We start from the raw sequence: 27252 nt of genomic DNA, 5'->3' as shown, positions 1-27252 counted from the left end.
TAAGCCTCCATGTGTTCGTGGACTTTTTTGTTTTCCTTGTGTAATTTATTTCTAGTTTCATACCTTTGTGATCTGAAAAGCTGGTTGGTACAATTTCAGTCTTTTTGAATTTACTGAGGCTCATTTTGTGGCCTAGTGTATGATCTATTCTTGAAAATGTTCCATGTGCACTTGAGAAGAATGTGTATCCTGCTGCTTTTGGAAGGAGTGTTCTGTAGATGTCCATTAGATCCACTTGTTCTAATACGTTGTTCCATGCCTCTGTCTCTTTACTTATTTTCTGTCTGGTTGATCTGTCCTTTGGAGTGAGTGGTGTGTTGAAGTCTCCTAAAATGAATGCATTTCATTCTATTTCACCCTTTAATTCTGTTAGTATTTGTTTCACATATGTAGATCATCCTCTGTTAGGTACATGATATTTGTAATAGTTATATCCTTGTGTTGGACTGACCCCTTTATTATTATGTAATGTCCTTCCTTGTCTGCTTGTTACTTTCTTTGTTCTGAAGTCTAATTTGTCTGATATAAGTACTCCAACGCCTGCTTTTTTCTCCGTATTAGTTGCATGAAATATCTTTTTCCATCTCTTTACTTTCAGTCTATGTATGTCTTTGGGTTTGACTTGAGTCTCTTGTAGGCAGCAAATAGATGGGTCTTGTTTTTTATCCATTCAGTGACTCTATGTCTTTTGATTGGTGCATTCAGACCATTTACATTTAGGGTGAATCTCAGTCTCTCAGGCACTCCACCTGTCCCAGCTCCCCAACCTCCAGAGCACCACACAATGTAGGTTTCTGCTTAGAAAGCAGATCTCCAGGGCTGGGTGTTCAGCAGTCCCAGGCTTCCACCCACTCCCCACTCCATTTCTCTTCCTCCTCCTGGTGAGCTGGGCTTGGGGAAGGGCCTAGGTCCCACTGGATCAAGGCCTGTTTCGTGAGGTCTGCTCTGTTCCTGAGGTCTGTGTGCAGTCTGGTGCAGCCTTCTTTCCTGTTGCTGTTTTAGGGCTAGTTGTATTAGCCATATTTTCACAGTATATGTGGTTTTGGGAGGAATTCTCCATCTTGCCTCTCATGCCGCCATCTTGAATCGCCGTGATTTCTTATAAAAGACTGAAAGATCTGTTGAATCGTACCCATAGAAAATAGATTGTTGATCACAAAGTGCCCCATCTGAGTGAGTTTGCACATGCTTTTTTATTTTACAAGTAATATATACAATGACATGAACATTAAAAGTCTGGGAAAATAATCTAGTTTTTAAAACCGAAGACCTTGCCTTTGTCTTGGCCCTCCACGAAGCTGTGTGAGGCTCTATACATGCATGTGCGGACACTGACGGATGGGTGCTTGCACAAGTTGGCACTGGCATGCATTTGAGGCTCTTGTGGTTCTTTTTGCAAAATTGTAGTGTCATTGGCCATCCCCTGTGAGATAAATTTACTATTTGCTGTGAAATAAAGATGAGGTCCCATCTGGGTGCGGTGATTCCCTTCCTTTGTTGATTGGAGGATGAACCCAAACCAGGGCGAGCAAGCCTTTTCTTTGGTGGGAATGGGAGGTGGGCCTACTGTATCTGTTGTCTGTGAACAGGTGCACTGTCAGGTGGGACGGGGAGCTCTTGAGGCTTTCTTTTAGAATAAAAAGTAGCCATTTAAAGGTAGATTGAAACAGCAACTTCTAGATGTTGTCTTTATCTGAAGAAGCACTTCTCATACTTTCCCGTGTGTGCAAATCACCTGGGGCTCTTCTTAGAAATAGAGAATCCATTAGGGTCCCTGGTGTGGCGCCTGAGGGTGCATTTCCAACAAGGTCCTAGCCGACTCCTGTGCGGCTTTCCAAGGCCTTCCAAGGCCATGCTTTGAGTGGGGCAGCACTTTCAAATAGTGTTCCCCATGAACTTGGAGGAGTGTTGTGTATCTGTGTGGGGTGGGGTAGTAGCCACTAGCTGCATATGGTTTTGAGCACTGGACTTTCAGCTTATTTAATTTTAATAGCTATATGTGGCCATGGCTACCATACTGGACAGCATAGTGTTTAGATAGTAGTACAACCAATTGAGAAATTAATGCTTAATGTAAATAGCCTGTATAGGATCATGCTGAGTTCTAGAACTCTGGCCAACATTGTCTCCACTTACCTCTACCACTGCCTGAACTTGTAAGAGACAAGTGTACACACATGGAGTTGATGGATTGCATGACGGCAAGCACCGTATTGGTTTTGTTTGTTGCTCTGTTTCCAGGGCTCAGCACCTCCCTAGTGCACAGTAAGCTTGTCTGAGCAACTGGAAGAATGAGCTCACTCTAAAGTTCAGAAGAACCTCAGGTTTCCAGCATCTATTTGAGCCTGTGCTCAAATAGAACTTGGCTGTCACTGACATGTAGTATTTTGCTCGTGCTTGGTGGGTTTCTTTTTGCATTTCCTTTGAGGTTTAATTAAGTGTTGTCCTGTTGGTTATAGGACATTATTCTTTTATTCATGGATTGAACAAATAAATACACCCATTTTGTTAGGTACTGTTTGTTGTTCTGGGCCTTCAGGATGTAAGAATGTAATTCAGATATTCTGCCCATTTTTTAATTGGACTGTTTGGTTTTTTTTGCTACTGAGTTGTAGAAATTCTTTATACATTTTGGATATTAACCACTTACCAGATATATGATTTTTAAATATTTTCTCCCATCACTAGGTTGCCTTTACATTTTATTGATGATTTTCTTTGTTGTGTAGAAGTTTTTAGTTTTATACAGAAGAAAATTTTTTTCTACTCCATTTCATTTTAGAATAATCCTGTCCTTGTGTTCCAGAAGTGGATGCCTATTTAACATACAACCTAAAGCACTCCTGAGATTGATCTTGTTAGCCTTCAAAAGTATCCCATTTCTTTCTCAGTATATTAAATTAAAAAAAGTTCTTTTAAAAAAATCAGTGGGTTTAGTTCATCACAGGAAAACCGTCTTTACTATACAACATTGAGCAATTTGTTAGGAATCTGATCAGATGCACAAAGGGGCAGATGAGATGCCTGTTAGAGAAGGAGATTCCTGAGGGATATAAATAGACACCCCAAAGTGTATACATTTTGCAGATGTTGAAAACTCTTCACCCTACCCCTACCCTCCCACACATTTTACACTACATTTTCATTCCTTTAAGGGGATAGATAAATGTAGAAAAGCTATGAACTCTTATTAATTCAGATTCTACTAGCATGTAGTTTATATTTAGGTAAGTGCTAAAGTCTTTTTTTATACTTAGCAAATAAATCCCTTTGTCACAGATATGAGACCAAATTTGGGCAGGACTAACAGTTAAGACTTTCTGGCAGAGAAATAGCTATTTCAGTTTTCAGTTGGATCCTTGCATTAGTAATAAATATAGACTAACAAAAGACAAAGGAAAAGCTTGAACAAATCAAGTATGAGCCCACAGTGGTTGACTGAGCCATGGCTGCGTGGAAGCATGTTGGTGTTGGAGAGGGGTGGACAGAGGGCCAGGGTGCCGATGGGTACAGACACTGGCTGGAGTGGGACGTGTCGCAGTTCACGCACCTTTGTCCCATGCCATCCCTTCTGCCTTTGTCCTGGCTCAGGCAACACCATGTCACCAGTCCTGTTGCCAGTAGCCTGCACTGCTCCTCCCGAGTGTGCTGACACTTGTATTTCTCCCTGTGCAGCCTTCATGTGCTAGCTGAGGGGGGCTTTCTGACATTTCACACACACTTCTCATGCTTCGGCATATTCAGGTTTGAGTCTCCTGTGTTCAGGACATAACAGGTAATTAATAAATAAATGTTTGCTGAATTGAGGGAGTGAATTTTGGAAATGACAGGCATTTCCTGGGAAGTATGCATGGCTTAGTTTTAAAAGGGAGCAGAAAAAAATCTTAAAGTAAAAGGATAATTTGGTCTTTAAAAAAAATTATCTGAACATAAATAGTCCCATTTTTTAAACATAAGAAATAAATCTGAAATTCGACATAAAAGGTCAGGGTTAATATTTCATGAAGTTTTGTTTGTTGTTAAAGACAGTTCCTGTGGTGACAAAGGCAGACAGTGAAAGTAAACTGCTCTTGTGCTCCCACAACGGAGAGCCTTCCGTGAGAGGAAAGGTTTTTGTGGTGTGCGGCCTGCAGTGCCCTTTCTGCCCAAGAGCCACAGGGTGTGTAGGGCTGTCTCTACCCAGAGGCTACAGCCAGAAAGGATTTTCATTCTTATGTTTGGTAACTTCACTGCTGTGAGAAATGAAAGTCAGACAACTTGGAGGCCTCTTAGTTTTTCCCAGGAATTTACTCCTGAGACACAGAAGACCAGGAATTAGTTCTGACTTCAATTCTCATACAATGCTTTAAAATTGAGTATCATTTCATTTACTTTGGTTAAGCCATTTAGCCTTGCAGAACATTGATTTCCCCTGGTCCACGTCTGTCCTTCTTTAGTTAAAAAGTAAGTGAAGTGTGTTAGGAATGGTGCTTAGTAGACGGCAGACCTGGTGCAGGAGGGCTGCTCGGGGTTGCTGAGCTGTCGCACAGGCGTGGCTTTTACCTTCTCCCTTTTATCACTTACATCAGTTTCTGGGTAGTCATATCAACATCACAAGCGTTTGCCCACAGTTTGCTGAGTCCTTTATGAAGAACATTGTAATGAAAAGCATGCCAGGTGGGATGGAGAGATGAATTGATTTCTTTGCAGTCCCTTTCCTTGAATTCCTTGTGGCCATTCCCTTTGGGCCAGGATACCAGTGTTTATGTGAGGGATTGTTTCATGGACGGCAATTTAAACTGTTAGAACAAAGTGAGCTCCTAAATGATAAGGGTTAAAGGCCTTCCCTTTTTAAATGGATTTCAATATAATGTTTTGGTATGAAATACACATTTGGCTTCAATGGTCATTGTGAACAGTTTTGTTAAATCACTTGATGAGAGGCTTTAATGCAGCCTTTTGAAGCTTCAGAAGATGTGCTCACATCATGTATGCATTTCATATGTTTGTGCTGTATGTAGTATACAGCCAAAATTCTCTTGACATTTGTGAGGAGGAGAGGTGACTTCTAGCAAGAGCTGGTGATGAAGGAGAGAGATTTGAGTTAGGTCTTCAAAGATGAAAATAATCTAATTGTAGAGATGGGAAGAGAAAGTATGTCATAGGGAGAAAAGAGGTCAAACAAGGGAAAGAAGTACAAAGGTCAGAGTGTGTGTAGAGGTAGCTATTTCCACTATACATCAGAGGGAGCCTTTCCAGCCTTCCATGTACCGCACTCCTCCAGCTAGAGAAGCGGTGGGGATAGTATATTTGGAGGGGAGCCATGGAAAAAGAGAGTAGATTGGGACGGGATTACCATGCTAACTTCTAGATGGAGGAGTTTGGACTGCATTTTGTAGGCTATGTGGGACTACAAACCGCAACAGAAATGTTTGTTTTAGAAAGATTATTGCACATGAAGTGAAGTGAGGCTGGACATGATATAACCATTTCAGATTTCTTAGATTTCAGGGAACAGATTGAAGATCACATGCTGGGGCTCCTCGCTAGCAATAAAGGTGGAGGGCAGGGAGGGAGGTGAGCATCGCAGAGGCAGGACAGATGGGCTCTGATGTGCATTTGTCATGCTGTGTTGGCGAGTCCATCATTTTTTTTAGCCTGTTTTCTCACCTAAGTGTGTTAGGTGGCTGAGTGGATTTTCAGATTCCTTTTCATCCTTTCAGATTTCATATTCATATGATCCTCTAATTTTTTGTAAAGGTATGCTTTAAGTTAGAGAAATAATGAAAAGCACTATAAAGTCTAAAGGAAATATTTCCCACTGTGGACTGAGTACTTCTCTAACCCCTTTAAGCTCTTTGGCTACAAAGAAAGACATCTTTTTGGATTACTCACTTTTTTCTCTTTCATTTCACATTAATAATGAATTTATAGTTTTGAAGTGCTGAAAAATGAATGTTCCTTGGGTAATAAATGGAGATGAAACTGTTAAAAACATAAAAAAGTGTAAAATGTTAAAAATGTTAAAAAAAAGTGTCAAATGTGTAAACAAATGCCAATATAGAATACTTTCCAATCCATTTTGTGAAGCCAGCATTACCCTAATGCCAAAACCAGAAAAAGATAATACTGTATTGACCAATATTGCTTATGCATGTAAATGCTAAAATACTAGAAAGCTGCACTTCATGACATATAAAAAGGATTATGTACTATGACCAAGTAGGATTTATTCTGGGGATGTGGGATTGGTTCAGTATATAAAAATCAATTAATGTAATACACCATGTTACTAGAATAAAAGACAAAACTCACATGAGCAATCAGTAGAGAAAAAGCATTTGACAATATTGGACACCCTTTCATTATAAAAGCATTTGACAAACTAGGAGTAGAAGGGATCTGTGCAAACCCACAGATAACACTGTATTCAGCAGAAAGGCTGAAAGCTCTCTCCTAACATCAGGAATGAGACAAGGGTGTCTGATCTTAGCACCTATACTCAACACAGTCCTGGAGGTTCTAGCCAGGGCAGTTTAGGCAAGAAGAATAAAACTATATTCCAGATGACATGGTCTTGTGTAAAGGAAATTCTAAAGAGTACTCAAAAAATTCTATTAGAACTAATAATATATTCAGAAGGTTGCAGTAGCCAATTCTATTTCTGTATGCCAACAACGCATAATGTGAAAATGAAATTTAAAAAGCAATTCTACTTACAATAGTATCAAAAAGAATAAAATGCTTAGGGGAATAAATTTAACACAAGTAATGTAAAACTTGTATGTTTAAAACTATAAAAATGATAAAATGTGTAAATATAATTCATAAAAGTTATAAAAACTATTAAAAATGTGAAGGAGACAAAACAGTACAAAGAAAGAAAAAACTGAAAATTGTTAAAAGAAATTAAAGAAAATTAAGTAAATGGAAAGACATGGGCATAGATCAAAAGACATACAGTAGTAATATTGTTAAGGTGCCAGCACTCTAGTTTCACCCCAGTGCCTGTCAAAAGTTCAGCTGTCTGACAAGCTGATCCTAAAGTTCATATGGGAAGTTCAAGGGCCTATGGTAGTCAAAACAACCTGGAAAAGGAAGCACAGAGTAGGAGGACTAGCAGTTTCTGCAGAGCTACCCTAATCAAGACAGTATTATTCTGGCAACAAGCTTAGGATCCCAGCTTAATGAAATAGAATTGAGAGTCCAGAAATAAACCCCGATATTTATAGTCCATTGGTTTTCTATGAGGGTATCAAAGCAGTTCTGAGGGAAAGAAGAGTTTTTTCCAAGAAATAATGCTGTGACAAGTGACTCTTCACTTGCAAGAGAATGAAGTTTGATCTGTACTTCACACCATATACACAATCTAACTCAAAAAGGATCAAAGACCTAAATATAATAGCTAACACTGTAAAACTCTTAGGAGAAAAATAGGAATAAATCCTTGTGACCTTGGATTAGATAATAGTTTGAACATATGGCACCAAAAGCACAGGCAACAGAATAAAAAAAATAGATAAGTTGGATTTTATCAAAATTAAAAACTTCTGTGCCTCAAAAGACACCATTAACTAAAGGAAAAGACAATACACAGAATGGGAGAAAATATTTGCAAGTTATGTATCTGATAAAGAAATTCTCTCCAGAATATATAAAGAATGCTTACAACTCAGTCATAAAAAGACAAGTAACCCAATTATAAAATAGGCAAAAGGTCTGAACAGATTTGTCTCTAAGGCAGATACACAAATGGCCAATAAGCACATGACAAGTTGCTTGATACCATTGGTCCCTAGGAAAATGCAGACCCAAACCACAGTAAGATACCATTTACACCCACGAGGATGGGCATGATGAAAGAGATGGACAATAATGGGGCCCTCACACTGCTGGTAGGAATGTAAAATGGACAGTTGCTTTGGAAAATGAACAGGCAGTTTCTCAGACATTAAACATTAGAGTTACCGCATGACTCAGAAATTTCACTCTTAAGTATGTGTCCAAGAGAATTAGAAATGAATCTAGACACAAAATTTCAAACGTTCATTCCTAACAGCCAAATGGTAGAAACAGCAGAAAAGTCTATCACCTGATGAGTGGGAAGAGAACCTGTGGTATAGCCATACTATGGAATAGTCTTTGGCAGTAAAAATGATGATGTTCTGATACGGGCCACAGTGTCTATAAGCCTTGAAAACATGGCTCAGTGCTAAGTAAAAAAGCCAGACCCCAAATGCCACATATTGTGTGATTCCACTTTAATGAAGTGTTTAGAATACACAAACCCAAAGAGATAGAAAGTAAGTTATTACTTGCCAGTGGCTGAGGAGACAGGCAATGGGGAGTCACAGTTAAGGGATATGGGGTTTTCGGGGGGGCTGATGAAAATGTTCTGGAATAAGATAGTGGTCATGGTTGCACAATTTTGTGAATATGTTAAAAACCACTGAATCTTAAAAGGGGAAAAAATTAAAAGTTCTATTGTGTTCTTTACTGAAAAAGTAAAAAAATGTCAATGTATCCCCCTAGGTATAAGGGTCTTCATTGCTTTGACTGTCTTCCTTTTCCAGTTAGGGTTTGGCCAGTTGCTTCCCCTTCACATTCCAGCAGGTCACATCCTTAGTTCTGTCTTAGGAATGTATTGTCCACACGGCCGTCACAGAGAGGTACCTCTTGGATTTCATCAATACTCAACTCAAATTTAGTAGTAAAATATATTTCAAATTATTTAAAAAATGTAATAAGAGACAGTGTATACACTGTCAGATGGATTACTCTTTCTCAGATTGTGCATATTGTGGGAAACCATGTGTTCACTCGTGTCTACATGCCCTCCTGCGCACTGTGGTCATTTCAGTGTACATACTCAGACATTTATTAAATATTTCACTACCTACTAAGGTTGTAGCTCACAGTGCCTTAAAAACAACAAATGTCCTTATTAACAAAGTTGTCAGAGTGAGTATATGTCATACTACATTTCTTGTGTGGACGGGGATTTTCTTGATGCAGAATAGCCAAAACTGAGCTCAGAAGGAAATCGGATGCCTGGGCTGACACAGGTGAACCCATCGACCGCAGTTTACATTTGTAATCGTCTCATCAGAACATCTTCACTGTTCTGCCATTTGAATAAGGAAATGTTGAGATTTGATCCTATATAGTAAATATGTATTAATTACTGTTTCTGCTGCTTCATATACTGGGTTCTGCATAGGATATCATTTAAATTTTATGCAGTTGAGATCCTAGGTATTTTTCTCAACATGCCAAATTTCCTATTCCACTTTGACTTCCTTCTTATTCTCTAGGGATGTTCCCCCCCAGAAATCCAACTGTGAAGGGAAGGCTTCTGGCCAAAAAGAATTTTTCTGATGAAATAGGTTGTATCTGTTTCCTGAGGCTCCATCTTAGAGATCTCACTGCGCAGATACTGTTGTCTGGATCCTATGGCTATTTGCTGTTACAGTGTAAATATTTTCATTGCTATTTCATGAGTGGTATTTGTGAAGTGACCAGATCCCTATTTTTATCTCTTTTTGCATATGCCTCAACTGAGTTGTACGTGAGGGACTTAATCGGAAGCAGGTGAAATATGGCGTGTGTGATTAGGTTGCCACCTCCTAGGCCACAGCCTTTGTGGTTACACTCGGTGAGCCAAGTGGAGGGACCACTGCAAGCTCAGGAGAAGTATGTGTGCAGGGTTGGGGGAAGGAGACGGTGAAAGAACCAGATAAGGATTACTGACTGTCTGATGTGTGTGGTTATCTATTAATACCCATCTGAACCTGTTACTCAAGACAAGTCATGTGTCCATTGTGTTCTGTTTGTAGGTGATCATGGAGGAAGCAATTTACTCCCACCCAATGTCACAAATGAATTTCCGGAATATGGGACCATGGAGGAAAGTGGAGAAGGTCTGAGAGCATCTCCGGAGTTTGATGCCGAGTCTCTACCATGCTGCCCACAGGGACAACAGGGGGTCCAGTTTCTTGCTGGCCACTGTGCTGGGCTCAACAGTGTTACAGGAGGACCAAAAGATGTTGGAGAGGCTCCCCCGCTGAGTCAGCTCAAGGAACAAAGTTTACAGCCCATTGACGCTTTAATTTCGGCTCTGAAAGCCACAGAGTCCCGAATAGCTTCAGGAACGTCACAGGCTACCAAGGTACTGGGCAGAGATGCTGGGCTGAGTTTTTCAGCTCAGCAGGTGGAAAGAGAGCTGAACACTGCCCATCATAAAACACAGAGAGCCAACAGACTGTTCCCTGCTGGCCAAGGAGAACCACCAGGTACACCTCTTCCAGCTGCACTGACGACTGAGGAAGATTTTTATTTGAGCATCCAGAAGGATCTGACTGTCTTGTTAACTGGGGAAACTGAGGCAGAGCTTTCCCAGTTAACTAATAATGGGAGCAAAAGGGCCCTCTGTGCGCAGGAGCCAGGTGGCTCCGCGCCCTCCACCAGGAGCCCAGCAGTGACCCTCAGCTCTGCAGGCAGCGCTGGGCTTTCAAGAGAGAGGAGGTCTGATCTGGGGAGCGAGCCCCCCAGGGGAGGGGATCGAGGCAGCTCCACAGGACGCCCAGGCCGGGGCAAACACGTGGAATTTCAAGGGGTGCAAATACTGTGGGCAGGAGGGGAGAAAGGAGAGACATGGCATCCTGTGGATTTTGAGACGTCGTTGGACAGGACAGTCTCTCCTGGAAGCAGGGCATTTCCCCGGGAGTCAAGCCGCCTCACCCCCACGGCCAGCCTGGGCCATTCGGCTGGTTTAACTGGGAGGGTTCGGGCTGAAACCTGGGGAGCGCCTTCAGAGAAGCCTGGCACCAGCTCAGGGACACTGTCCCCTTTGCCTGTGGCTGAGAGTGGAGAGGATGAAGTCTTCCTAAGGGAAAACAGAGAACATCTTAGGAAGCCAGAGCTGGCGGGGGACAGGGAAAGGTGAGCTCCCATCTGGGACCCCACATGCCAGACAGGAAACTGTTCTCTCACGCTGGCTGCGAGAACCCCACTCAGCCTCCTGGTCCTTTTATCGTAGACAGGAGGGGGGTACTGTAAGCTAGATTCCTTCTAAGTTTTTGAGGTATCAAAACAATGTTGCTATAAAATTGCCCAGTAGGCATAGGCCAGGGAAGCAGATTTATGGAGAGACTTGAACACTAAACTGTGTGAATCCATTTCTGACATTTTGTTAATTTGACAGGTTCAAGTTTGCAGCATCAGGGCAACTAAAATACCCCACAGTGACCTTTAATGACATGAGAACTCTTGGACTCTCAACACGTCCTGTGGCCATTACACCCTAGCTTCGGCATTTTTTCTGGGTGCAGCCCCAGAGCTGACCCACAGCCTACGTCACCTATGGACGCAGAGGTCTCAGTTTGGGTGGGCTTCGTTTTCCAGGTTCAGAAAGGAGGTTCGGGGATCAGAAGCAGATGCCATGATTCAGGTGTTCAGCACATGCATGTGGGGGCTGCTTCCCACAAGCAGCGTGTGTTTGATTATGGACCTGATAAGTGACCCTGGCACACATGGTATATCCTGGGGTCCTGACACACGTGCCAGCTTAGCGCCGGAGAGGCAGAGAAGCAGCCTGTCTTTCCTCACTTCCTTTGCTCGTAGTCTGACTGTACAGTGCTCCGCTGCGCAAAGGCATTTGTTGTGTACTGTCAGTTAAGGTTAGTAACATCTTTCCTCCTGTCAGGCCTCACGATGCCATGTTTTATTCTTGAAATGGAAGAACATGTATGTCAAGGTGGAAGGGTATTCCTGTTCCTTCCGAGTAAGGCAATGCCTTTCCTCTACAGTTAGCTAACAGACCCGCCTGCCTGATGCTCCTTAGGATGGCTGCCACGCCTGCTCCCCTCCACTCCTTTCTCCCCGACCCCCCAATGCATAAGTCTCCAGACCTCCCTCAGAAGCGGCCTTGTCATGTGGCCCATGGCCCAGTGATTGTATCCCCACCGGGATGTGCACTTCCACTGCCACGCAGATGATTCCTTCCTCCCTCCATCCTTCTGTCCTTCCACAGATGGTTCTCAGTTGTCTGCTGTGCCCTGGACACTGCTGGGTGGGGGCATAAAGGATGTTCAGTCGATGTGGCCATGGGCGCTGCCCTCCTGGGGCTTGAGGAGCTGGGGACAGCATTGACTGTACGGGCACATTAGTGACTGTAGGATCACAGACTGTGCCAAGAAAGGAGGAGACGTGCACCGGCAAGAACACCTTGAGTGCAGGAGAGAGGCCTCCCCGGCTTGCAGCGCGGGAGGGCCCTCCTGGGGAAGTGATACTCAGCCTCAGCTGGAGGAGTGAGCGGAGTTCACCAGGCAGAGAATGGGGAGGAGGGGCATTCCAGGCCGAGGGAACGGTGTGTTCAGGGGGCACTCTAGTTACGCGGGATCGCCTAGCTGCATGTACCTCCTGGTGTTGGGAGGAGCAGAGGCCTTAAGGCAAGTTTGAGGATTTGAAACTCCAGCAGTGTGGCCAGGCATAAGGCGCTGGGGAGAGTGGGAGGCCGTGAGTGTGGAGAGGCAGGGAGAGCTTCCTACAGGAACTCTCCATTTATTCCATGTGCAGTGATAGGAGGCATAAACCCAGGATAATGTTTGGTACATGTAGACCTTCAGTGATTTCAAACGACACAGACAGCTGTGTTGTGGAATGTGAATCCTGATAGTACTTTGGAATGTGGATTATCTGTGAGGAAGTTTTATTCCTACTTCTCTTTTATTCCCATTTACAGGAATCTGAGGTTCAGAGAGGTTAAGGAAAGTTGCCTAAAATGGCATAGCTGGTAATTGGTACATCCATAATCCAGCTCTGGGTTTTCCTAACTCCTGACCTCTTGCTCTTACTGAGTTTCTACATTTTGCTTAGTTATTCTAATTTTAATATTTGAGGAAAACGCTGCATGTTCATTAACTAATGCCTCACCCCTTTATAGTAGCTTGTAAGTTGCTTCTAGTTTTCACTATTTTGTTTAGCTTTGCAGTAAGCATGTCATTGGCCTTTTTACCTTAAGGTGGTTGTTTTGGACCTGGGATCTCTCTGCAATGCTTTCTTATTGTCAGGAGGGGGCAGCCCTTGGACTCTAACATGTTCAACCTCTTGAGGGCATTTGGTCTTACTCAAGTCAGAAAATATTAATAAAATGATGAAAGTTAAGTGTATTTTTACTCCACTAGGTTTACACAATATATTTATCAGCTTCTGTTAAAAATTAAGTATGACTGTAACGTTACTAGTTTGAATTTGTGGCGTTTAGTTGACTAAAATGAGAACTTAGTGCTTTATTCAGATATTTATTGGAGCAGATGTATTCACACACTAGGAAACTAGTTTGAAACTATGTTAAAGTATTTTTAGAGGGTTGTGTGGCACATGTATGCTAGGAGTTTTTTCAATCTGTTTATGATTCTATGATAGCTTCCTTCCCAAATATATTAAGGCATAAGTTCAGTGAATATGAGTGTTCTCACTATAGAGTGCTCCCTTTTTTATATGGCTGAAGGGGAAAAAGGAAAAAAATTAGCCTAATACGGGAATTCCTCACTCTTATTTCCTTGCCAGGACTCTTGAGGAAGAGGAGCCCTTTCAGGGAGGCGACGAGGATACTCTTGGGCCCGGGTATACGGAGGACTCCACTGATGTGTACAGCTCCCAGTTTGAAACCATTCTGGACAACACCTCTTTATACTACAGTGCCGAGTCCTTGGAGACGTTGTACTCTGAGCCTGATAGCTATTTTAGCTTTGAAATGCCCCTCACTCCAATGATGCAGCAGCGCATTAAAGAAGGCACCCAGTTCCTCGAGAGGACACCAGCGGGAGGACATCCGGACGTCCTGAGCGTCTCAGCAGATGGCAGCATAGTGATGGGCTATTCCAGTGGGATCACCAACGGGCTGCGTGACTCCGGAGGCACTCTGGAGATCGCGTTTTGGGGAAGGTAGTTGTCCCGTTCTCATTAATTCACAGTGGTGGTTTTTGTAGCATCTTCTCTTCGGGAAATCTATGTGTAGAATATATCTGAGAAGCATTTGGCCAGTTTCTGTGGATGTAAGTGAATGATGTGAGTAAACAGTCATCTGGACTTTAGGGGCAGGCAGAGCACTCTTCAGCGGTTTGGGAATTGGGCAAGCAAGAGCCTCGTATTTCGTGGTGTTCCTGGATTACCATATGCAAACTGGACCCTGTGCGAATGTTCACAGGGGGTGGGTGGGTCTGGGCTGCAGCGATGTAGCCTCAGTAGAAGAAGAGTAAAAGATGTAGAAGAGGGTGTCCCTGGGAGGTGGGGTGTCTCTGAGGTGGGATCCCTGGTGGGAGGGTGTCCCTGAGAGGGAGGGTGTCACTTTAGCCCTTTAGCCACTATCATCTCTGACAGGAGTAATTATGGCCCTGTGAGAAGATGCTGAGATCTTGGCTCTCATTCTGGTACTGACGTTGCCTGACGACGGGAAGCAGGTCGTTCGAGGAGGCCAGAGATCCCTTGTTTGTACAGTAAGGGTTTTGGATTAGATGGTCCCCCAAAGTCTTCCCAGCCCTTGACCTGCGAGGTCCTTTCACTTGGCTGGCGCCCTGTTCCTGAAAGGGCGGGAAGGCTCTGATGCAGTGGGTGCTGGGTGGGCATGGCCAAGGCTGTGATCACTCACTGTCTCTTCGCTGGAGGATGAAGTCCTGTTGGGGGATTAAGCGAGAGTTCCCCAGGGTGCATGTGCCATGCTGTCATTCAGTGACCCCCTGTCTGTGGGTTAGCCAGCATTTCATTTCTTCTTGCTCATCAGCCTCGGCTCATTTCCTGTCCCTAAGTGTCCCCATCATGGGCACAGAATGCTGAACTTCTTCATGGCTTATGAATTTAGCTTTGACATACTTTCCCTGAATTAAACCATGTCACTGTGTGTTGTGTGTTGGGGGAGGTGGAGGGGAGGTTAAATGGGGATAACTACCTTAAAGCTGTATGAGAAAAGTCAGTGCTTTTTAGAAAGTCTGTATTTACATTACAGATTTCCAGAAAATCTCCCTTTATGATGAGATACTCTCCTGTTTGAAGCATTTTCTAGAACCAGCTCATGGGTTTCTGAGTCCCTGGTGACCCACCAGAGCCTGACTCCCTAACCCTGTACTGCGTTTTCCTGTGGAGCCGACCACAGGTGGCGGCGGTGTCTTGGGTCCAGTGAGATGACGAAAAGAACACAAGTCTCAAAAGCAGAAGGCCTGGTCTGTGTTTGGGCAAACCACTTAGTCTCTCTGAAACCTACTCTAATTATTTGCAGAATGAGGCTAATGCTATCCAGGATGCTGTGTGGCTGTGAGATTTGAAGTTGGCACAGATTACAGCCCCAAGCACAGGTGCCGGTGCAAAATGGGAGCTTGAGCCAAAGTGGGAATCCAAATTGATTGGTAATTAAGCCCATGTTTAGACTTCTGGTATCTCTGAGAGGGGTTGCCCCTGAGGGGAAAGTGTCATTGAGAAAAGGTGTTCCTGAGAGGGAGGGTGCTCTGAGGTGGGACCCCTGGTAGCAAGGGTTCCGCGAGAGGGATGGTGCCACTTTAGTCCTTCTGTTACACCATTTCTCTGACAAGTATAAATTGTGGGAAAATGCTGTAGCACAGGTATGTGGGTAATTTTATGGAAATTCCCATGTTCTGCCGTGAGTGAAGTACAGACCCAAAGTAGTTGGTGAGCTGAGGCATTTGGCCTCGAGGCTTTGCTGCAGAAGCCACAAGGAGGGTGGGTGCATAGAACAGGAGATGAACATTGCATCAGGGAGTCAGAACAGGGGGTAATGGCTGGAAGAGTCTGCTCACTTAGAATAGGGAGACCGTCACTGAGCCAGCACAGAGGCCCCCCTTAGTAGGGCAGTTAGATAATTAAGGGAGAGTACTGGGCCAGACTGGAGTATTTTAGCCTCTCAGGTTTGGACAGTATACTTCAGGCCATCTCCAGGTGAAGTTTCAGTTGCATCGCCTGCACCGTCAAACCACGAGATCTTCTCAGCGACGAGGCCAGAGTCTAGCCTGGGTGAGAAGCATCTGAGAGATGAGCAGCTGGACTTACCACCCTCTCTGGTGTTGTCCCGGCTGCTTCCTGGGGCCATCCCCATTCTGGGTGCTGCTGAGGACCTACTGGGGCACCCCTTCTGTGTTCTTGGAGTTGGCATAAGCTAATAAGCAGTTAGAGGTAGAGGTTTTGTTTTGTGATAAATGTCTCTATTTAGGGTTATAAAAAATAGGGCACGCTCAGTGATCCTAACTTTTAGAGAAATGGGAATGACTTACCTTTTTCTGTATCCTCTCTGCCTCCTGGTGCTGTAGAGAACTTGCAGCACTAGAGGACTTGGGGGTTAAGGAATTATGACGTTTTCCAAGTTGAAGGGGGCTTTAGATAACCTTGTTTTGCAATAAAGGATCTGAGTCCCAGCTTGGCGAGATGGGTTTACCTGGTGACGGGTCCTATGCCAGAATTCAGGTTACCTGGCTCCTAGACCAGGTACCTCCTATTCCAGGTACCTGCCTGATCCCATCTTTATTCTCATCTGAATACCAGCAGTTGGAGCCGCTAGTTGTCGAGCTGGTTGGTGGTGGTGATGTGTGTGCTCAGTTTGAGAAAAAATTGACCAAATTGTTAATAAACTTGTCTTCATGAAGTTTTAAAGGAATCAATGAGCAGGCTTTCAAAATTTTCTGCATTAGACCATCCTTCCGCAGAGGTCAGAAGTCGACCTCCTGAGCCTGTTCAGGAGCCCCAGGCTGGAGCCCAAGCCCTCAGCCGGGCACTCAGCGCCCATGGGGTAGGAGTCAAGGAAAGGGAAATAGTTTCCAACTTCGCTAATACTGGTTTGATATTTACATAAGAAAAGTGATAAATACAACAATTGCATGTGCCTAGCATTCTGTCTTCGCCCACTGGCCTGCGGTAGGTGGCCAAGGTGGGCTGGTGATGGGGGCGGGGGGTCTGACCACTTTGGATAAAGTACACTCTGAGGACATCATGAAGGAAAGGGAGACCAGGCTAATGAGCCCCCTTCCTGTGATGCTGCTTTGATTTTAGCAAGACATGAAACAGGAAAAGTAAGCCCATCCCTACTGAGTTACTCATTTTAATGTACAAAATGGTAGTTGTCAGCCAGTACAAAATAGGAGATCAGATAGTTTCCAAACACAGTGTTATATCATAGGCATCCCATAGGTTTTATTTATGTAGTAAACATGTAGTGCTTAATTTTCATAATAAGCTAAGAGAAAGGAACTATTAGTGTTCTCATTTTCCAGAGCAGGAAACTGAGGCATAGAGATGTTGAGTAACTTGCTCCAAGTCACACAGATGGCAAGTGGCACACCCAGGAATTGACCTGGGCAATCAGGCTCCAGAGCCCATTTATTTTTGGTTTCTAAGCAAAAATATATTTGGCATTGCCCAGGTATAGTTCTAAATCATTTTCTATTTCAATATGTGTCATTAAAGATGATTTCAGCAGTGATATTTGATGGTGATTTCTTCTGAACACAGGACAGTGCTGTTTTCTGTTGTGTTACTTCTCTAAAGAAAGGTGGGAGTGGTGTGGAAAGGTGAGGGTGTTGTAGCACCTGAGCAAGTGTGAGGTCCCTCACTCAGGAGCACCTGCCAGACTTGGAGTCAGCCCAGATGGCAACTGTTCTTCCCTGTTACTCTCATCACTTAAAGAAGAAAATACTTCGAATCTGTCTTTTAAAGGATTCTATGTCTTTGTGATATCAAATAGATCCCTCTTTTTAAGATGGAAAAGCTTCTTAACAGCCTAGGAGAGATCTGGACAGGACTAGTTAAATTCACTGACACCGAACGCTGGCCAGGGTGCTGCAGGTCAGCCAGGAAGTAGCTCACTTGCCCTGTGAATGTGACAATATCCTAATGAAGGAGCAAAAAGGAGCACCCCTCCCCACGTGGTCCGCCTCCAGCCCTCAGGCTGATGGGGCCAGCCATGCTGTGTGAAGTCCAGTCACATGGCTCCAAAATTAGAAAGAATAACTAGAGATGGACAGCTCTACATGTTCCAGTGGGTGCCTTTGTGTCTGGGTGCTTCTCCCTCGCCGGCCCATCATCCAATGACTGCACCTCCAGTCAGTGAGTTCTGACCCAAGACTGTCAGGCACAGTGTTGTCAGTATGTCCAGTGCTGAATGTTGTCCATTTCTGTTGAGCTTGGGTTTGGACAGATAGGAAAGACAGATACCAAACACAGTCATATGGCAGGAGCTTCTCTTTTGGCTCTCTGAAATCTGTAAACTGTTCTGGAAACTGCCATTTTCATGTTAACAGGTCTGTACTGTGTCTCACCGTCCTCGGGGTTCTTTCAGAAGCCTTGGGTTTGCGGCAGGTGGCGAGGCGAGTTACATCTGTGTGCAGCTGATGCGCCTGAGGAGGGGGCTTCAGGTCGAACTGGGGAGTTGGGGATTTGGGGTGCTTTTTTTTTTCCCCCCCTCCTCAAACGGAATGCTGGCAATTAGAAATATCCCTTCTAGTCTCTGCTTTTTCTCACCTTTCTGTCTAGGAAAAATTCACATGACACAGGATAAACTCAGAAATTTGAAGTGTGATTTAAAAAATTTGTTTGCCATCCCCGCTTAAAGCCTGCCGGCATTTTAATGTGATGTGTAAACATTAAAATAAGAGCTTAAGCTAAGCCGGTGTTAGTTGAGCTGGTGACAGAGGGAAGGTTTGGCCCTTCAAGGCGGCTGCAGTGCCCGCTGGCTGCCAAGCTCCCCATGTTCGCTCTCCGGAGTGGGAAGCCTCCTGCCTCTCAGGTTTCTGTGGAGCTGCTGTTGCTCCAGTAACCTCTTCAACCCTTTCCTTTCACACTCTTAACACGTGCTCTGTAGGAAATAGGCTCTCATTTTCCTCTTTCCAGCTTCCCGAAGCAGTTGTAATTGTGAATTTTTTTTTTTAATCACAAAGGAGTTCCTCCTCGAGGATGAGGGGCGGTTCTTCAAAGGGTTTCAGAGCCAGTCATATCTGCATTCATATCCTGCCTCAGTTTCCTACAAGGTGCATGATCTTGAGACCGAGAAATGGCAACGGAATATTCCTGTGGTAAAAGGGTTTATACTGGCTTTATTATTAAGGTGGTAGGTAAAACACTAGAATCATGGCTGCATCCAGCAGTCTGCAAGTCCGTAATCCACCTCTTCTCTGCCTCCGTCCAGAGCACCCAGCAGAGCTCTATACAGTGACTTGGTCAATAAAAGCTCATTGCCTACAGGTGTGGAAGCAGTAGCCTAGCAGGAGGCCAGTTACATCTTCAAGTAGTTTAGGGGCAGGTGAGGGTCCTGGCCATAGAACTTCTATTTTCCCCACATCCAGGATTGTCTAACTTGATGGCACTTTAGAGTTGCATGGGGAGCTTTTAAAAATTCTGACTCCCCCAGGTAGACTACACCAGCAGAGACTCTGTGCAGTGATGGTTTGAAAGCTTCCCAGGTGATTCTGATGTTCAGCCTAGGCTGTCGACCTCTCACCTTGGGCAATGCAGACCTCATCCTGACCTACTCAAATAATATGTGTATTTAAACAAATTCCCAGGTGATTCACAGGCACTTTAAAGTTTGAGATGCACTGGAAGCTGTTCAGAGAAAGCTGAGAAGGAACCATGTTCTCAGGTGGCAGGCCTATTACAGGTCATTGTGCCAGCAGCAGGCAGCAGTCTAACAGGTCTGTGGAAGGGAGCAGCTTTGGCTGTGGACCTGGGAATGATTTCTAGTGTCAGTTTTGGTGCAGTGGCCACAGGGTGCCCATTCCTACTCTAGAAATAGGGGTTGATCTGTTTTCCTGCTGAAAACAGTATGGTTTCTTGGTGAAGAGTGGGTTAAGTCACACAGCTTTGGCTCAGTGAACTATCCCTTTAAACCTCAACCTCCTTATCTAGGAAGGGGTAATAATTCACTGCCACTTGAGCATGCTAACAGTGTTTACACCCTTGAACTACTCTTGAAAGCTTCTTCAGCGTCACCTGGTCTGAGTGGAGGTGCGTGCCTGTGATGACTCTTCTCGCAGCCTTGGAGCCCATCAGGGTGAGGAGCGTCAGTGGGGGGTCTGCCCTAGTGTCTTCAGAATCACTCTGTTTCGCAGCTCTGCCTTGGCACAAGGAAGGTGACATTTGCTCTCGAGAGCAGTAATACATAATCTTTAGTGTAAAGAAAATAAGACGTATCCAATAATTATTGTGAAGCCAAATCATTAAAGTTCATTATTTATGCTCAGCATTCATTTAACAACTGTTTTAGGATCCATCATATAATAATACACTTAGGCATGGCCTGCCCCTCCTGTTGGGCAGTAACCTTCCCAGAGAACCTTTGTCATGGGGTTCAGCACATACTGGGTGCTCAGTTTTTGTTGAATGAAGGGCTTGATAAGCAGCTACTCTATCCTGGGTGCCAGGTGTCTCCCTCAAGGAGGCGGGTAACCTCACAGGCAGCTCAGAGCCTGGAGAGGCAGGCGGCAGGGCTCTGAGGCCAGGCTCCCCCAGCGTCGGTGTGGTGGAGGCCGTGCTGGAAGTGCTGCTCTTTGCGGTGGGCTTGAGGGTGAGGTGCATGTGTGCACGAGGTTGGGCGGGGCAGGCGGACTTCCGGACACAGTGGAACTGAGGCAGAATCAGTGGCGCTGCTTGCATGTGGGGAATTGAGAGGTGGAAGTCGGGGGAATTGATCTCTTTTCCTCCTCCTCAACTAATCTGGATTGGACAGATGTTGCTGCACTTAGAGAGGTGGCCCTTATGACTTTTTGTAGCTTCTGAAACATTTTAGACGTACCAAAAAAAATGTAGAAAATAATACACACCTGTGATCCCACCAGCCAGTTGAAGAACTAGAACACTGCAGATGAATTGATTCCTTTTGTTAACTTGATTTTTTTGCTCAACTCAAACTCATTGTAACTGATTCATAAAGCCCTGATTCATTCATTTGCTGGAGAGTGTTTATTATGTGAATATATGTTCTAACTTGTTCTTCCATTTTCCTACCTATGAACGTTTTGGCTGTTCTGTATTTTTGTTATCAAGAATGGCATGGCAGTGAACATTTGACTTGTGGCTTCTTGTGCACATATGGGAAATTTTCTTTAGGCTAGGTCTGTACTTAGCAGTGAAATTGCTGGACAGTAAGAGTCATTTTCTGGGTGAACCCAGGCATTCCCAACAGGGCATATATTACATTTTCTTTGGGAGTATGCAGTTTTATCTACTTCTGTTTATAAAGTAATTTGTAGGTATTTTACCTTCGGAGCCTTGTAATTCCCATCTCCCAATAATAGCAGGAGCCCAAAGAAAAAAAGCAAGGGCGCGGAAAGGAAGTGAGAGCGGCTCCCTCCCGGCTGTGGCATGGAGGCGGCTCAGTCATCCACTGGTGTGGTCTGGCGGCTGTCCTGCCGCACAGCCTGACTCCTGGGGTCCCAGGTCTCAGCTGCAGGGACGGCAGCTGCTGCCTGTGTCCAACAGCTGAGAGTGAGTGTCGCCTGTCTGCTCTGGTTGTCTGAAGCTGGATTTGAACAACAGGACAAGTGAATTCTTTCACAGCCAGGAAATAAAAGTAGACATGGAAACAGAAAAACACATATCACCTAAGGTTGTGGAGTGAATGCAGCTGAACTGTATGTGATATACACGAATCGGATCTATCTGGTCGCCTACTTCCGTCATTCCTCTAGGGATGGAATGTGCGTGCTGGAGGAAATGATGGTTAAGTACTGTCTTTACAAACAGTACTTAAAAAACTATCCAAAACGCTCTTCAAGAAAAACAATGCTGCAATTACTTTTTTTTCTCTTCTTCTTCTTTAAACAATGTTGGACAAACTTCTCTTTCCTCCATAAGCAGCAGCCCTTTCTCCAGATAAACCCACCATGGCCCTTTCTCCCTGCCTCCAGCTTGCCGTCTGGTTTCTAAAGAGTTAAGTAAGGTCTGTGAAGTCATGTATGACTTCACAGGGTCTGGATTTTTGAAAGCAGATCGCTTGGAGGGAAGCTGCCTGTTGAGAGGAGAGGCTGGGCAGAGGGGGAGGTATTCCTTCAACTGCTTTCAAGTTCTTACCCCTCGGACACCGGGACTTAATGGCCTTCAGGAGCATGTCCCTGTGGAGGCAGAGCGCGGCCCTTGGCGCTCACGGCCGCTGCAGCTGGAGCAGTGTGCTGGAAGGTCCCCGCAGATGAAGGTTTGATAAGCAGATGGGACGGTGGAATGCTCTTTGTGTTCCTGCCAGCGTCATGGGCAGACCCTTGGCTGCAGAGGTAACTGTCCTTCGGTTACATTGGTCCTAGGCAGGCTGGATTGTGTGAGATTGTAGTTACAAAAAACCCCTTGGATTTATTTATTCCTGATGAAAAACATTGTAAGGAAGTCTTAGAAACCTGGGGGAATGAGAATTTGTAGATACTGTTTCCTAAGTGAGGATGAAGGTGGAGAGACTGTATCTGTGACAGGGTCTGTGAGGCTTGGGCGATGAGATTCCTCCCTCAGTGGAGGCGCTGCTCCCTGAGGTGGTAACACACGGTGGTGCCCCAACCTGGAGGGTGCTTCCTGCCACCTTTTGTGGAACTCTGTCTGGGTGCTGCAAGGTCACCCTTCTGAACATGGACATCTAGGAGGATGCAATCTGACTGCCGCCTAAGGCCACCATTCTTAATTTGGGGTGTCACTGCTCTAAAGGAAAGTTGGCCATGCTGCTGGTATAGACACAGGACTTGTCTTAGAATTGGGCACTGAGGTTGAAGGGCTAGCCAGTTACCTACAGAAAAAGGCACTGGGAGTTTTTCTGGGACCTGAGGGCATTTCAGCTCCACAGTTCCTCCCTGGGCAGGTGTCTCTTTTCATATTTAGCAGGCAGATGCACACGGGACAGGAAGGAGGGTCAGCAATAGGAAGGAAGGAGTCCAGTGTGTTTCTGAGACGTCCACTCTGTCCACTCTCGAGTGCTTGGGTTTAAGGATGTGATGCCAGGAGCCTGGGAGTGCCTGGAGCTTGAATGCCCTGAGGGGACAGAGAACTGACTTCACCCCGTGTGCTTGTGCATGTGCTGGGGAGACCGGTACTTTTTGCCTCGACTAGAGATCTTAAGCTCATAATTTTAAGTTCCTATCTCTAGTATTTTGCCATGTTATTTGTCTCAAGTAGTCCATCAGTATAACAGTTAGCTAATTGGGCATTTTGTTTCATAGCTTTAATGATAAAGGACAAAGAGAATGCTTGAACAAAAGGTCTGTGAAAAACTTTTTGTGAGAGGCAAACAGCATGGTGGCTGGGAGCCTGGCTTTAGAGTTACAGGTTTTACCTCTGCTTCTCACAGTTTGAACTCCAGTTCTTTCCTTAGCCTCTCTTGAACCTCAGTTTCTCCATATGGCAAATGGGGATGGTGATGAGGGTGGGGGTGTGAGATTGGCTGGGGCACAGCGCATGGGGAGCACCTAGCCACATTTCTCCTGCATCATTAAAGGCTCATTCAGTACAGGGTGAAGTTTGGCTGTGACCACGTTTAACGGGTTCCTCCTCACAGCAGGCATGTGAGAGACAGCGGGCCGAGCCTGGCATCACGGTTGTGCCCATGCTCTCAGCATGGCGGGGGCTTTGCGGCAGCTTCCAGTAAGTGCCCTGTGGCCGTGGGTTCCCTCCACCCATCAGCTGCCTCTCAAGTGTAGCCTGTGAGAGAGAAAAGTGGGTGGATGAGAGAGAGCCAGTCTGTCAGTACTTCCTGAAGACAGCCTTACAAACTCACATCCCATCCACATCACACTGGTTCCGCTCTGACTATGGAGATGAGCTCTGCCCACATGGGGCTGTGAGCCACACTAGGAACAAACCTGCCCCGGTCATCAGAGCTGGGCCGCTCTTCCCTTAGGCGTGGATTGCCCTCTGCCCGGCCACAGTGGCCGCTCCTACAGGGTTAATCTCTAGTTCATCTTGGCCTGCTCTGTCCTTAAGTAGCTGTGCAGCTGGACTGTAATTGTGGCTAATCTCTCTCTTCCATGGTTTTTGAGGAGGTTAAATGAGATAAACCATGTGACAATGCCTTGCATAGAGAAAGTACGAAGTTTTGCTCTTGCAAAAATTGTTCCATTTCTCCTGTTACTGTGAAGGGAAAATTAATGCTGTCTCCCCCTCTCTCTTTATAAAGGTACACAAGTTCAGTATTGCTAAAGCTTTTGTTTAAAATAATTTTCTTGAGTTATGAGTTTACTTCATCTACTGCCAGTTTCTCTGTCTGCCTCCATGACCCTGCAGAGCAGTCTGTAACCCCGACAACATTTACATTTAGTTTCGAGCTCCTTTTCAGAAACTAAAGGGGACATGTGCTAATGGTAAAACTTCAAATTGAAGGCCCTTGAGTCCCATTTCCCAGAAGGAACTCCTGGTGGTCAGTAGTGTATCATCAGGAGGCATGCTCTGTGCAGCTCCTTGGGAGCTAATTTTAAACTGCCTTCATGGTGCACAAGTACAAATGTGGTGTGGAAAGTTCCAGCACATCTGCTAAGCTCCCTGGGCTCCTCCCCCAGCTATGCAGGGAGTTTGGACTGTTGGGGGCTCCCTTGGAGGGGACCTGCTTGCACAGCTGGGGGCATCTCCCAGAGCCAAATGCACTTGGTTGGCCTGGCTCTAGCCACGCTGTTGCAGGCCACGCACCCAGGCCAGCTCTCAGCAGGGCAGCGAGGCTCAGGGGCTCCCCTAGCAGGCGCCTGGTCCGAACCTGCCCCAGAAATGCTCACTCCCGGAGTTCTGGGGAGGCAGAGCCTGTGCTGGGATCCAGTGAGGAGCTTCATCCTTGTTTAGCCAGCCTGAGGGTGTGGCTCAGGCACCCCTTTGGTCCACTGTTGTGTTTGGCTTGTCCTGAGGAGCGTGGGGTGGAGGTAGTGTAGGGAGAGGACACTGAATGTGGAGGGAACATCCGGGCTGGACTTCCAGCCTTGCTGCTCCCCTGCTGTGAACTGGGCAGGGCTTCCTGGTCCTCAGTTTCTTTACTCGGAAAATGGGACGTTGTGTGGGTGAAACAAAACACTGCAGGTGAAAGTGCTGGTAGACTGCAAAGTGCTCAGGGGTTTTTTAACGTTTGTTTTTCTTAATGCATTGTTGAAGGGCTGCTTATTGCTCCGAACGGGTTTAGGTGGAGGGAAGGATTTGTGCTCTGGAGAAACAGGCAGTGTGGCTGGCTGGCAGTTGGTGTCCCTGGACCTCACCCTCTTCGTGAAGGCCATTTGCCCCATCGGCTCCTGAGTGCTCCTGGCATGCCCGCAGCCTGTGCTCACGAGGCAGAGGGCCGCATGGTTTCTGTGCTCAGTGTTCCTTCTGAGCCACTCCCTTCTGTTGACTCAGCTGGTGCTTCATGGAGGCCCTGCCTTCCAGCAGGGAAGCCCTGAGAAGCGAAGCCCCGCAGGTCTCCACTAGCCCAGCCCTGCTGGGGGCTGTGAGGACTGGGGGAGTCACTTCCTCTTGTCACCCCTTGGTTTGCTCACCTGCAAAACAAGGGGACTGGGCTGAAAGACCTTTTGTCTGTTGGGTGGAGATGGTGACCACCTTCCTTCTCCCTTCCCCCTACCTTGCTCTAGCCATCATCTCTTTGACTAATGCCTCTTCCCTTTCTAACTACTTAAGAAGATCAGACAAGGGAGTAATGAGGCTAATCATCAAGGTGAGGGATGCTGTGCTGACTTCTGAGACCGAAATGTAACGAAAACCTTATGAAGGTGACTGATACCCTTGACTGGAGTCAGTGGGATGAGCCCGGAACAAAGCATCCCCCAGGTTAGGAGGAGTGGCACCCTCCCTGAGGCAGGATGTGCTATGACTCAAGGCATTCTGCCAGCTCTCAAGCTGCCAGTGGCACCAAAGGACTAGGAAAGGAGGCGCCACCTGGAGAAGACTTGGGGAGGGAACATTCTAGCTGGAGGCTGTGATCCCTGGGGGCGGGGGAGGGCCTGCCACTGGGCTGCGTGGAAGAGGTTTGCAGTGCTGCCTTCTCTTCTCAGTATTCATTGATCCTGGTTTCTTAAGCTCTTTATCTAAATCATGTTGAGCTGGGGAACACATCTATCATGTGTGGACATTTTAGTCTGGCTTTCCCAGGACAAGACTGCATTTTTAGGTGACGGATGATAGGGAAACATTTGTATTTCTTCAGTGTTTTGCTGCTAAAAGATAAACAAAGAGATAGTTAAAACTATCTCTGAAACTCACAAATCAGAAGGCTCAGGACCGCCCATATAGCAGGTGCCGGTGAGGTGAGTCCCTTTAGGGGGCCTACTGTTACGGACCCACAAGGATGTTTTCTGAATTGAAACAGTTTACCTAAAGATATCCAGGACCCCCATGGCTTCAGAAGGCTGTGGTTGGGAAGAGGAATGTGGATTTGCTGTGACTGGGCCAGTGAGTGGCCGTGTGTCATGGGAGTTACCTCTGTGGTAGACCCTCTTTCCATTTGCAATGTGAGCGGAGATTCTGTTGATCAAGATTTGACACTTCTTGCTAGTTCCAAAGTGGGGGGTGTCTCACATATTTACCGTGCATGAGCTTTGTAATGAGTACATCAATGCCTATTTAATTTACTGTTACTGACTTATAATATGTTGACTACAGTGTTACACTGGTTTCAGCAATATAGTGATTCAACAATTATATATGTCACAAATGCTCCCCACAATAAGTGTAGCTGCCACCTGTTACCATACACAGATACTGTATTATTGACAATATTCCCTCTGCTATAAATGCCAGATGTGTGAGTGCTGCTTCGGGAGTCGAGTCGAGGATGGGGCTGGGCCATCAGCCGAGTAGGTGGTACGGAGCACCCCACAGAGCAAGGCGGGCTTGGCCTCACCTCTCCTGGCACCGTGACCTTGAGAAGCCGGTGTGTCCCCTCCTTGGTTATGACTGAATTCACCATGGAAATTGCATAGCTGAGCATTTTCTGAAGCTTAAAAATGAGGGACCCAAAAAGCACCTACCTGAAACACGGCCAGAGAAAGTCAGTCGCCTCATTTTAATATAACAATAAGCTGCCTAGCCCTTGGCCCTGCCTTCTGGTCTATAGCCCGGGGTGTCCTTGTGAATTTACTGGTCTCTCGGGCTCCTCACTTGGTAAGGAGTACAGATTTCAGAGCTCAGTCCTTTGAAAGTAATTCTTGTTTAGAAGGAGAAAACATTTTTTTTTTCAGAAGGAGAAAACATTTTTACTAACAAAACATTTTACTGGGAAATTTAGGTTGAGCAACACAGGCACCACCACTGCCCACACACTGAAGGCGATCTTCAGCA

General features: G+C 45.6%; 1 protein-coding gene across 14 annotated transcripts in view; it reads left to right on the top strand.

Moving 5' to 3' along the window:
• The window catches only part of PSD3 (pleckstrin and Sec7 domain containing 3), a 429070-nt gene that overhangs the window by 127103 nt on the left and 274715 nt on the right, over nt 1-27252 (top strand). For 13 of the 14 annotated variants that reach the window (XM_073218761.1, XM_073218767.1, XM_073218762.1 and 10 more), the window contains 2 exons: nt 9816-10920; nt 13549-13926. In XM_073218761.1, the coding sequence (XP_073074862.1) occupies nt 9816-10920; nt 13549-13926 (1483 nt within the window). Of the gene's footprint in view, nt 1-9815; nt 10921-13548; nt 13927-22002; nt 22242-27252 lie in introns of those variants that run through there. The other variant, XM_073218773.1, reaches the window with a different exon arrangement.

The sequence above is a fragment of the Manis javanica genome, chromosome 12, assembly GCF_040802235.1.
Source record: "Manis javanica isolate MJ-LG chromosome 12, MJ_LKY, whole genome shotgun sequence".
NCBI classification, from domain to species: Eukaryota; Metazoa; Chordata; class Mammalia; order Pholidota; family Manidae; genus Manis; species Manis javanica.
This window is presented reverse-complemented; position numbering and strand designations above follow the sequence as displayed.